This window comes from Grampus griseus (genome assembly GCF_964374135.1).
Source record: "Grampus griseus genome assembly, chromosome: 9".
NCBI lineage: Eukaryota > Metazoa > Chordata > Mammalia > Artiodactyla > Delphinidae > Grampus > Grampus griseus.
In genome coordinates this window covers 29,229,572-29,242,437 of record NC_139003.1, presented here as the reverse complement: position 1 = coordinate 29,242,437, position 12,866 = coordinate 29,229,572, and the positions used below count along the sequence as shown (strand labels likewise).

At 38.5% G+C, this 12,866-nt stretch overlaps 1 protein-coding gene across 1 annotated transcript in view; it reads left to right on the top strand.

Moving 5' to 3' along the window:
- Nucleotides 1-9,559: 9,559 nt before the first annotated feature.
- Nucleotides 9,560-12,866, top strand: part of CPED1 (cadherin like and PC-esterase domain containing 1) — a 303,302-nt gene continuing 299,995 nt past the window's right edge. Inside the window, exon 1 of the mRNA XM_082661907.1 lies at nt 9,560-10,668. Within this exon, the coding sequence (XP_082518033.1) occupies nt 10,420-10,668 (249 nt within the window). The 5' untranslated portion in view covers nt 9,560-10,419. The remainder of the gene's footprint in view (nt 10,669-12,866) is intronic.

Below are 12,866 nucleotides of genomic sequence, written 5' to 3'. Positions count from 1 at the left end.
CTCAGAAAAACATTTTGACAAATTTTAAGCTCAGACATGTAATATTTTATGAAGTGTGTATAAAGAAGTAAACCCAAATTTTGTGCAGTTATTTAGTAATGGGTAGAACCTGTTCATATCTGAGATCTATACAATGGGCCAATCATGGAACTACCTCATCAAAAAACAAAAAAATGTGGCCAGCTATTAATATTCTTTGTGACATTTACATCAAGGAGTATATGAGCATTTCTGGTATTATAATATACACATTCAAAATCTTTGTTGTACAAAACTTGTGTAACAGTTGGTGGCACAAAAAATCCAAATGTGGGTTCACAGTTTATAGGTGGTGAAAATTGAGGCCTTACTGCTGTGGAGTGTATATTACAATGTTCATGGTGACACATTTGAAGCAATAAATGGCTTAATTAAATGCCTAAATGAAGCTGAGTGTTTGATAAACATACAGTCATTCTTTTTAAGGGCAGTTCATTTTTTTGCTCTTTTCTCCTTTAAAGAAATTCCACATATTTTAGATTTTTAACCATCTTTGTTTTGTGCAATGTTAGTGCTCTTTGCCCTTAGACCTCAGAAATAGTCTTCTTGATCTAATTAATTAATTATTTTAGTCTTAGAAAAATAAATATTTAATATACTGCCAGGAGTAAGAGTCTCTTTGTAGACGTTGTAGCGTTTTCCTTCAACTCTCACATTTAACAAAAAATCTTTCAACAGATGGGTTTTACGAGTAAAAGAATATCCTCAAAAATGTTCACTTTTGTAATTAAACGTTAAGCACTTAGATGTTGAAAATACACAGATGAAGGTATTCGTGTGTATATGGGCGTATGTGTGTGAGAGGGTGTGTGTATGTTGGTGGGGGAAGTGGGAAAGGATGGACATGTTGACAAGTAATTGCTGTATTTTGATAAGTGCTGTAATAGATGGATGTACAAAGTATTCTAGGAACACTGGGAAGTTTAACATAGGAGGTATCATTTGAACTGATTCCTAAAGACAGATGAAGCAGGGAAGGTTTTCCAGGCAGGTGAAATTGTTCTAGAGCCGCAAACATTCTGGGAATTTAAAAGTAGTCCAGAATGAGTGGACATGGGTTAGGAAGATGTGCTGTCAGGGAAGGGAGCTGGACAGCTAAGCGAGAGTCTATTCGTGGGCATTTTACACTGGGCCATGGAATTTTTGTCAATAGGAGCAGTGATAGCATTTACATGTTGTCAGTTAAATACTTTATGATTTAACAGTTTAGCGAAATCATAGCACTTTTCTTATTGAGATTATAAACTAGAGATGGCAAAAATTAATTAGTCTATAACTTGGAAGTTGCTTAAAAATTCTAAATTTAGGGTGAAACTTTTCTCCCAATTTTTGAAACTACAAATCAGAATTGCTAGTCAAGAGTTTTAGATTCCCCTATTTAGATGATAAAATCTAAATTATTGAAACAGATTGTAATTTCTGAACCAGGATCTTAATATTCATGTTTTGATTTTGCTGCAGAGAAAAAGTTTAAAGTGATTAAAAGATGAAATGACTTGAAAGTTGCTTTGTGTTTAACTTAAGTTTAATAATAAGGAAGAGATATACCCCCTTCTGGCCATTTCCATTTTAAAGTAGTAAGTCGTGTATATCTTTTAAGTCAATATTTGAACTTAATAAATAAGATAAATGACTTTATTTGCTAACAAATTCCTGGAAACCTAGACATAGTAAAATGTTTATTTGAAAGAGATTTAATAATAAATTCTTCAGAGCCATATACTTTTCTTCACTCCTGGCAAAGGAGACTATAAAGAGAACATTATAATCATTCATTTTTCTGCTGCTCATTGAAAATTCAGAAGCCAATGTGGGAGGTGAGGGTGAGGAATGTGTACAGGTGTGTGTGTTGCTTATTCCTGTTCCCCACTTCTACTGGCCTGTTAGTGAAGAAGAGTAGTTTTTCATAGGAAAGTGTATACTTGCTAGTCTTAATGATGAACTAGTTTAAAACATTTACAAGTTTAATATTGCTTGTAGGAAAAAACAGTGGTCATATTTTAATTCATTTTGCACTGTTAAATCTACTCCAGTAGAGGGACCCTCCATGCTAATACGTTAAGAATAATTATAATTGGTACCAAGTTACTTTAAAAAGCTGTCGAGGTCAAATGGAATACAAGGGGCCAGGCAGAAATATTTCTAAATAACCCTGAACATAAATATGAGTCAGTTCATTGGAGTGATTTTGCTAATATTATAATTAGCCTAGTAGAAACTTTTAATGTGACCTCCCCAGTATGTCCCATTAGAATTTATCAATTTTTTATTTGTATCCTTGAAGCATTTATATATTTATCTTCAATATGACAAATAATTGTTTTCTTGAGTAGTTTGAGGCATTGATCATAAGGATAATTTTTTTCATGGGTTTCCCAAGTGCGCCAAAAGCTTCTTCACTTTTCCAATGGTTGCCACTTATGAATGTTTGACAGTTCCCTTATCTGTTGAAAACAAAACAAAACAAAACATTAAAAAGCTCATATATTAGCATATGATTTAAATATAGAAGTAGTCTTTTGACTTTATGTGGTATACATGTAACCAAAGAACCATACTCTGTCAAAGAACGTTTCCTTCTTAGCCACTCAGATTGGCTAAATGAATGCCAGTCTTCATTGGAGTGATAAGACCAAACCTACCCCTTCCCATCTCCCATCACACACATCAGTCTTTCAGGGAGAAAATTTAATGCTGGGAAAATTTCAAAATACTTTTTGTTTTCTGAAAATAAAAATGGATGATTGAACTGTGATTACATTTTTTAAAAGAAAACAAGCTAAATTATGTGGCTATCTTGAGAAAATTTCTTTCAGTGTATTACGGTTTCCAAGGAATATGATATTGTCAATCTACAGAGAAGAGGAATGAAACTTCTAATTAAGGTAAAGAACATAATTTGCTACTATGATATAACAAATTGAATTTGTTCATGTTTTATGTATTAATTGATAAAAAAATTAGGAATTCTGGCTCCATGCCAAGGTGTAAGTTTACATCTCAAAATAGTAAAACATTGGGGATGTATAATTCATTGGATTAAATATTTACCATTCTACCTGTGTAGAGGATGCGAACCTTAAAAGCAAATTTGGAAGGCTTAAAGGAAATAATATGCGCAAGTTGCATTTGTTTGGGGGAGCAGTATAATTACGCATTCAAGGAATGGTTAAAAATCCCAGTGAAGCTAATTCTGTCATTGCCACAAGCTGCTCAGGGACTCACTATTCTAAATTAAGTAACAGACCATCTTTGGCACCCACATGTAAAAATTGTGCAACAAACTATTCCTTTGGTTAAACTTCAGTTTCCCAACGTTAGCCCTACTGACATTTTCTGCCAGATGATTCTTTGTTGTGGTGCTGCTGTCGTGTGCATTGTGGGATGTTTAGCAGCATTCCTGGCATCTACACACGAGATGTCATTAGCATCCCTCCTGGGCCCACAAGTTGTGACAACCAGAAAAGGCTGTAGACAATGCCAAATGCCCTCTGGGGAACAAAATTACCCGCACTGGGTTAAATGTTAACAAGATGTGAAATATTTCTTGTGGGAAAAATGGCAATAATATGGGAAAATATTTGAATGTATGATGTATAGACCTCTACAAATGGGAATTTTTTAATCATTTGCAGGAAGACACTGATAGATACTGCAAGAATAGGGAGATGAGTAAAATAGTTTCTGTCAGAAAGCAGTTTATACTGTAAAGAGATATAAGTACACTGATAACTAGAATACAGCATGGAATATGATAAAAGTAATTTTGGGTACTGGTGCAAGCAAATTCAAAATGCTTACGAAGAGAGAAAGTTGTGAAAAATAAGTAGAGTGACTGGTCAAGAACTATGGAGAGCTGGCGAGTGTACGTCCCATTTCAGAAAGGCAGCACCGAGTGTTCTCATATGGACTCTGCAGGAGATTTATGTGCTCGGAAACACTGGTCTAGTGGACAATTTAAAATGGTAAGCATTTAGGGACTTCCTTGGTGGTGCAGTGGATAAGACTCCGTGCTCCCAATGCAGGGGGCCTGGGTTCGATCCCTGGTCAGGGAACTAGATCCCACATGCATGCCGCAACTAAGAGTTTGTGTGCCGCAACTGAGGAGCCAGCAAGCCGTAACCAAAGAGCCCTGGAGACCCAACTTAGGAGCCCACCTGCTGCAACTAAGACCCGGTGCAACCAAATAAATAAATAAATATTTGTTTTTAAATGATAAGCATTTAGTCTGGAAGATTTAGTCTATCTGGACTGTTTTGTTCATCTAGAAATTTAAAGGCTATAGAATGTATCTGTTCAAGCAAACATCAAACAAGAAAAAGTAGAAAAACGAAGATTTTCACTGTGGTATTTTATTTCCATGTGTAAATTGAACAAATGCTGTGCCTGAGGGAAGTCCCTTCTACCCTTTAATGCAATTCCCAGACCTCTGCAAATCCTGAGCTCACCATTCAGCAGCCTAGAGTGGTTTTAGAACCACTACAAAGGAAGGGAAAAATCTTTTTTTTTTTTAATTGAACTAAAACCCCATAAAGTTTCAGTGGTCTTAAATTGAAATCCGTAGATTTGTACAAAAAGTGACTCCACATAATGTTTAGGAGAGAGGCAATGGAATTGCGTTAAAAGGAAATTAAGCAAGTTTAAATGTTGATTGCATTAGAAATTGCAGAAAACTTGCAAAACAGTTTTCGGATTTCTCTTCATACTCCTCCAGCATATCAAGAACAAGACGTGAGCCTAACTGTAGTTGGAACTTTTGGTTTTTTCATTATAATGAGTGGGAGGTGTAAAGTTCTAAAGACAAGTGAAAGGACGCATGATGCTAACCCTGGTATAAATTAGTGCTCTGTGTTTGCATGGCTTTGTGGGATAACACATGATCAGGTGTATATGCACGTACCTTACACTAGTGCAGCATTTTCGTCCACAAGGACAGTGTGGGCCCTAAGGCAAGAATCTGACCTTGCACACAGACTTTTCTTTTCAATCTTGCATATATTTTGCACCATTGAGAGTAACCACATAAACTTGACCCATGTGGTGGTTCTTATTCTACCCAAAAAACAAAAGAGGTTTTGCTTTGTGAGTTTACAACTAAAGATAGTGGTAATATAACAGTATTCTCAGATAAATGAAGATAATGGCCTTCCTAGTCTGACTTATAATATCTTCATTAATAAATCATGTGGGGAAGAAACTTTTTGGATTCCTGTCTACAGATGGCTAAATAAACCCTTTAACTTAGAAATTAGAGCCATCCTTGATCAGGACCGAACTCTCCAGTTCTATCCTTAGTCGTCTCCCACTAAGACATAAAACCTGCAGCAGTTGAAATATTTGTGACTTTTCAGGGCCCAGTTGAGAAACTGCCACTTTCCTGAAGCTTTCCTTATCACTTCTCAAAAGATGTGGACTCCCAATTACAGTTCTCCATGGTACTTGACTTACCTCCATCTTAGTTGTGGTTGGGAATGCTGTGTTTATCAGCCTCTTTTCCTTTTCCTCTTGGGCATGTAGCTAAACCTCATTTTCCATCTCAGTTTCAGTTAGGTGGGTCCATATAATTGGGCTCTGACCAGTAGAATGTGGACCGAAGGATATATGCCAATTTGAAGCTTAGTCCCAAAAGACCTCTCACATAATTCTCCTTGCCTTTCTCATTTCTCATCTGCTAGTAGGGTTCAGAGGATCTCAGTGGGTGTCCAAGATTCTAGAGTATGGAAAGTCACCAGGTGGAAGGACCTTGGGTGCTAAATGTCTTAATGGAAACTGATAAACACTGGAAAATTATGAGTGCAAAACGAGATTTTATTGTATCAAGTCTCTGAGATTTCAAAGTTATTTGTTACAGAAGTTATCCTATCCTGACCAATTCATCATTGTGTTTATCATATTTTAGTCATTTATGGTATTTGTTATATGTCTTCAGTTTTCCACATTGCCTGGGATGATGTTTTTGCATAGTAAAGATTCAATATGTAATTCGTGATTTAAAAGTTTCCTTTATGTTCAGAGCTTATGGGGAAATTTCCATGGTCATTATTTGAAGAGAGGTGGTAGGAGCTGGGAAGAGGTCATTCAGACTCTCTAGGGAAGAGGTACTGGAAGGTGAGTGCCCAGGTGTGACTGGCAGCACCCCCAGGACTTAACTCATGACATCACCACTAGTATCTACAACTGAATTTTACATCACTGTGGTTTTTTCTTTTTTTTTTTTTTAAGAAGATGTTGCGGGTAGGAGTTTATTAATTAATTTATTTATTTTTACTGTGTTGCGTCTTCGTTTCTGTGCGAGGGCTTTCTCTAGTTGTGGCAAGCGGGGGCCACTCTTCATCGCGGTGTGTGGGCCTCTCGCTATAGCGGCCTCTCTTGTTGAGGAGCACAGGCTCCAGACGCGCAGGCTCAGTAGTTGTGGCTCACGGGCCTAGTTGCTCCACGGCATGTGGGATCCTCCCAGGCCAGGACTCGAACCCGTGTTCCCTGCATTAGCAGACAGATTCTCAACCACTGCGCCACTAGGGAAGCCCCAGGAGCTTTCTTGAAAGAAAAAGGCTTTCCCCTGCAGGAAACCAAGTGGGCCCAGAATCTGAAGACTTCCTCTTCTTACCAGGTTGCAACAGAGAGGAAATCCATGTCAAAAATGCATCCCTACAAGCGTAACTTCGGAGCCTCAGGTGACCTGTGAGATTATCTAGTGATCACTGAAGCCCCTATTTTATGAGGAAAGTGACACTCAAAGAGAGAAATACTTTCCCAGAGTTCCTGATAGGATACTGGAATCTTCTCTATTAGAGATAGCTTTATTTCTCTAGTTTAAAAAATAAAATAATTTTTAAAAATACCTTTTCAAACAACAATTATTAAATTCAACCTCTCCTTTCACCCCCACTTCATATCAAAACCGAAAGGGAACATAAGTGTGATGGAAGAGTATGTTTTGTGTTAGAGAGGTTTGAAGAGGAAGATTGTTGTGTTTTGTCCAACGTTGAACTATAGAATTCTAAAAGACCTGCCACTCTATTGTCCCAGGTTGATGCCACTTAAATACAGGCCCTTGAATACTGAAGTGATTTAGGGAAAGAGGTACTTTATGAAATTATATGCACAAAAACATTCAGTCTGAAACACTGCCAGAATCCACAGTTTCATATAATTCTACTGCGTGTTACCCTCCTACTCCTGTCACTGAAACAACTTACTCTCTGTCTTCACTGTTCCCTGATCTGACACCTCCAGACTCTTAACACATGCTCCTACTTCACCTTGCCTTACAACTAGGGCGTAAATACCCCCCACTTGTAGTCTCCGCCTTCCTCTCATCCCTCTCTTGCTCTCATTCTCCCAAACCAGCATCGGCCCCCCGCCATCACCTCAAAGAATAAAGGAAAGAGAACTAATACTAAGCGCTCATGTTTGCTTTGGGGGCTTCTCCAAGAGGCCCGATATTTGATAATTATCTGTTCATATGTCTGGCACCAAACCAGACTGAGCTCAGCCACAGGATTGAAAACATAACAGACATGCATTCAGCATGCGTTTTTCCAACACATGTGCACAGAACGCTTATCGTATACATTATTTCATCTAGTCACGCCAACAACACTTCAAAGGAAGAATTAGTATCCTCATTTCACAAATCACTTGTTTAAAACCATGTGATAAGAGGCAGTGCTATGATTCTAAACCCAGATGGGACTAACTCTAACGTCAGATGTTGTCTATGGACTGCCTTAGTCTATTTGTATCTTATTTCCCGCCTCTTCTTTCCAACTTCCCACTCTAATTATCCCTTTTCTCACTTCTGCAGATAGTCGTTTATTTACCATCTTCCCACTGGGTTTTTCAACCTGCCAGTATCATTTCTAGAACACTAATTTGCCATCTTCTGATTCCTGTTACTTGAAGTGTAGCTATAAAATTTAACTAGGCTGTTGTCTTTCACTTCTCCCAGATCAAAGACAATATGATTTTAGCATCTGGTTTATGTTTTAAATTTAATAATGCATAAAAATAACCCCTCAGGTTCCTCAGACTCTCAGTCTTCAGACTTTTTGCCTTAATAGAAATGTGTGTTCATTCCTTTTCACCTAGTAAAGAACTTCGTCTCACCTCAGATCACACCAACACAAGGACAATTCCAGTTTAGAGAACACCAATTCCTATTATCTCTCAAATTACACTGTAACTATATCTTCCAACACTACTGTTTAACCATTTCCTCTTAAAACTCTCTTGGCTTCTAAAAGTCAAATGCCACTTCATTTTCCCCTGCTATCAGTACTTCACTTGTCATGGGATTGAGGATTCTGAATCTATAAATAAAAAATATTTTAAAAAACTGGAGGGGATATATGCAAGGGTTCGGGATAAATCTAGCTTTAGTGTGAATACTTATTCTCTAAAGTTTAATTAATGTGTTAAGGTGTTAAAGTAGTTTCTTACAAGCGAGAAGGTAGATGACCTTTTGTCTCTGAATCTGTAATAGCGAGGCACCCGTAGGGGGCGCTCCGTCTCACAAAATACGAGTGACTGACAGCGTGCCTAAGGGATGGGATCACTTTAGAGGTGTGGCCTCACAGGAGAACCTCAGCCCACAAGAACGAGTTTTGGTCAGAAACAGGTCACAAAACCTATTTAGAAGAGCCTTGGAAGAATATCTGCTGTGAGCCTAAGCCAGTCCTGGGTGTCCAGAGATCGCAAAGCAAAGGCTGGGAGACGTGAGCAACATGCATTGGACAGATTGCCTTTCTCCATGGCATTCCCTGAGCCGACTCAGCAAAAGTGGATGGAGTTTGCAGACTTGCCCTGTTAGGGGTTCCTTGTGGCAGTCTGTATAGCATTAGATTGAGTTGACTTCTGAACAAAGCGTGCTGCGTACCCCTTTCTGATGACCGAAAGTTACCAACGTCTGCTATAGTCCACTCATCACGGGAGTGAAGTGTCAGGCAATTAGCCTTTGAAAGACTCAGCCCTAGTCCAGGAAAGGAGCAATAATGTGATATGAGTTAGGTACTGAGCAGAAAAAGATCATTTCCAGTGGAATCAGTGCATACAACAGACTTTCATGTTCTGAGGTCCAGACAGTACCCGTGACCCTCTTATCCGCATAAGAGTGACCGTAATTCCTTCGAGTGAAGATCCTCCCAATTCCCTCACCGAGCCTGCTTTAGTCTCCCCCTCGACCTTTGACATCAGCTGACGAAGGGCTATTTGTTTTTCCAATGCTGTATTAGAAAAAAAAACCAGAAGGGGTCAAATATCAAATAATGTATTTAAAATTCTACAGCTCTGGGTGGACAGTCACATTTCAGGGGAAATGAGAAATGTTGTTTCCAGTCTGGGGAAGCCCACCCTTTCTGATCCTGGGCTAACGGCGCGCTCCGGCCGCCCCCGAGGACCTAAGAGCCCGGGCCTTAGCCCCGCCCCCTCGCCGGACAGTGGCTGCGCTGCCCGCGGGCCCCGCGCCCGGCTCCCTGCGCCCTGCTCCCCGCTCCCCTCAGCGAGTGCGGCCGGCGCGCGCGTGTGGCTCTGTGTGCCTGCGTGAGTGTGTCCGTGGGTGGGAGATGAATTGGAGTCATACGACTGGGTGTTTCCTTCCGAGTGGTTTTGATCAGCAATCCATTAGGGGATCATGGAAAGTATTTTTTTTTTCTGGCTAAAAGGATGAAAACTGAGTAAGTACGTAGAACTTTGAACTCGAAACGGAATGAAACAAATACAAGGCAAACCCCGCGGATGGTAACCATGTCCCTTCAGACCCTGTATTCCCTTTTTCTGTTAAAAGCCGGGAAGGCTTACAGGAAAGTGGCAGTTTAAAATGGAATGAAGGGAAGCAGTTAAACATGAAAGGCTGAAAGCAGGACAGCTTTAAAACCGGAGGAAAAATGAGGAACTGTTAAGGCAAGCTGGCCCGCCTCCAGCCGTGCAACAGGCACTATGGTATAAACCTATTGCGTTCTCCGGTGCTGTTTTTAGACTCCAGATTTACTTTGGTGTTGTTTCTCTTTTCCTGTGAAGCTTTTACTGTGAGCTTAAGGATGTTGTGAAAAATAAGGCATTACCGGAAGCAACAGTTTGACAGCCTGGAGTACGCTCAGGTTATTAGTTACAACTATTATTATTTTGATGTCTTTTTTTAACCGAGGCCAACCACTTTTTACTGTCATCCATGGAAGGGCTCTTATTAACCGCCGCAGACTTTTGGGACCGATGATTCTTTGGCAGGATACTTCGGAAAGTTCTTAAGTGGGGATGGAGCTATCTTGATTTGATTTAAGTTGTGGAAAAAGAAGACAGATTTGTGTTTTTCATGCTGACAAAAAATAGCTGCTATGACTTTTCCGGCAACGTGGACAGGGGCCAAGTGAAGCTGAACTGGTCATGGTCTGTCGTCCAGTGTTCCTTTGTCGTCGGCGATTTTGCCCCCGGCCCTTCTTGGTGGGCTTGGTGGTGGCAATCTGTCTCTTCTACCAGACCCTGACATTCCGGGGGGCAAGGAAGCTCACAGCTGCTGTCCCTGAGGCTGCCCCAAACACACCCACCGAAACCCAGGCAAGCAGATGCAAGGAAGGATTGTCCCTGGACAAGCAGTGCTTACTTCTCTCTGATAAGGCACAGGAAGTCAGAAAGGTAAGGCGGTCATAAGCTTAACCTTGACATTCTCTGCAAAGATAGCAGTCTGCTTCTCTCTGTCCCTTCTGTAAGACTAAAATTAACTTCCATGAGGTCTGAAAAGGATCAGACTGTATACACAGTCCAGACAGTGACCTTATGACAGTGAAACACATGTTAGCTTAAACTTCTTATGTTTACTTCCAGAGAGTCCTGGTCATTATTTTCTCTCTCAGAATTTCACTTCATTTCAGCTAAATGAAATAGACAATTTGGAGGAGATGGGAATGATGTGAATTCTTTCTAAAATACAGGGATTCTGAGAGATCTGAAGATTTACAGTTCAGGAACAAAAATCAAATATTCATAAAATTTGGTAAACGTTGAGTGTCTCTTTCCTCAAGGCAGTCAGTATGAGTGGTCAGACCATTCCAGACTTGAAGTTACTGCAAAATTACATTTTATAATTGGTTAAGTCTATTTGTCACATTTCTAAAGCAATACATTTATTTTTTGAAGCACTTAAAAAATAGTATAATAGGCTTCTTCAAAAGAATTGACACGGCATTTCATTGCTTATAGAATTAGAAAAATACAGATCATTCCATACTTATATTATTCTAATTAACTTTACTAATCTTACTTGTCAAGTGTTGGAAAAACACGAAACATAAGTAAATACACAGAATTTCTATTTTAATATACCACTCTGTTCATGCCTGTTAGTGAAATGAAGACCTTTAAAATAATCCAGTCTAGAAAAGAAACAAAAACACACACACATATTCATGATAGCAAAACCACTGATTTCTATGCAATAGTGTAGCAAGATAATTTAGGAATCTGTAAGTACTATCTTATATCTAGAGTAGATTTAGGTAGGTCCTATGATCATGGTTAGTGTTTGGAGCAGAATTTCTTGTTGAATACCAACACTTACTGCTACCATTATTGCTAACACCACACCATCTTGTTTAAAAAATTCTTTTATGTATTTCATTTCAGACTCATAACCTTTTGAGCTAGGTAAGGTAGGTATGATGACACTCAAAGATGTTTAGGCAGGCCACGTTATGACATGATACATCCATCTGGTCCCTACTGCAGGGAAGATGCTCTAAAAAGTAAATTCAAAGCTCTGATAACAATTTGTGAAACCACAGCTGTAAGAACATACTGAAATACGAGATAATATCAGGTTTGAACAAAGAAAATGTGAAGACTTCTGAGTGATTATTTTATCAACAATGTCAAGAAATATCTTGACCAAGAAATAGGACAAAAAAGCAGATAATATCACTAGAAACATATCGAGATGAAACTTCAACGGCAAGTGTGAATCAAATATTAAATTAATTGACGAATTTATATTTTTTGTTAATTTATACCAGCATTAACTTAACTCGTATCTACATTTTTAATACCTCAAATTTATGATGGTGTAAACTATGACTTTGAAAGTCACTTCTTGTTTGTTTCCAATAACTATAATTTCTTTAAAAATATTTGAGACGGTTTTGCTCTTTAAGTACCTAAAATTTTTGCTAAGAACTTTGGACAAAAAGGTTTTTATTCATTAACTTACGGCCTTTCTTACTCACTACTTGACTTTACGGTGACTCCTGTTTTTGACTGTAACTTAGGCATATGTTAACTGTTATTTGTAGGCTGTCACAGAAAATTCCATTTCAGCTTTGGACCTCCTGCCACTTATAAACCATCTGAAACTTATTGGCTGCTCGTGTAAAACATTCACTCTAGAATGTTCTTCACAAAAAATGCCTAACACATGATGATTTTTTTCCACAGTCTTAAATATTTTAACTGTAAGCAAGATTCTGAAGTCACAATTATAGTTCAGAAGCTCAGTGGATATGAAAACTGAATTTCCAAACATTTGCCATGTACTTCTATTTTCAACTTAACTTGGGCCAGCCTTTGGTTTAGAGCCAGTTTTTATTAGACAGAAAGTATCATGTGGAAGTTAGTTAAAATCCAATATAAATTAGTTCTCCTTGTATTATATGTTCCAGAAAAGAATCAAATAATAATCACTTTTTGAAGATTAAATATTCTTTCAGACAGCTAAAGTGAAGAAAGAAATGTGTTTGGAGTACATACATAGATCCTTCTCAAAAACAGCTACCTAAGAAGTTCATTAAAAAGATAACTGATAAGATGCTACCTAGATTTTCCTCAAGACCTAAAATATAGCT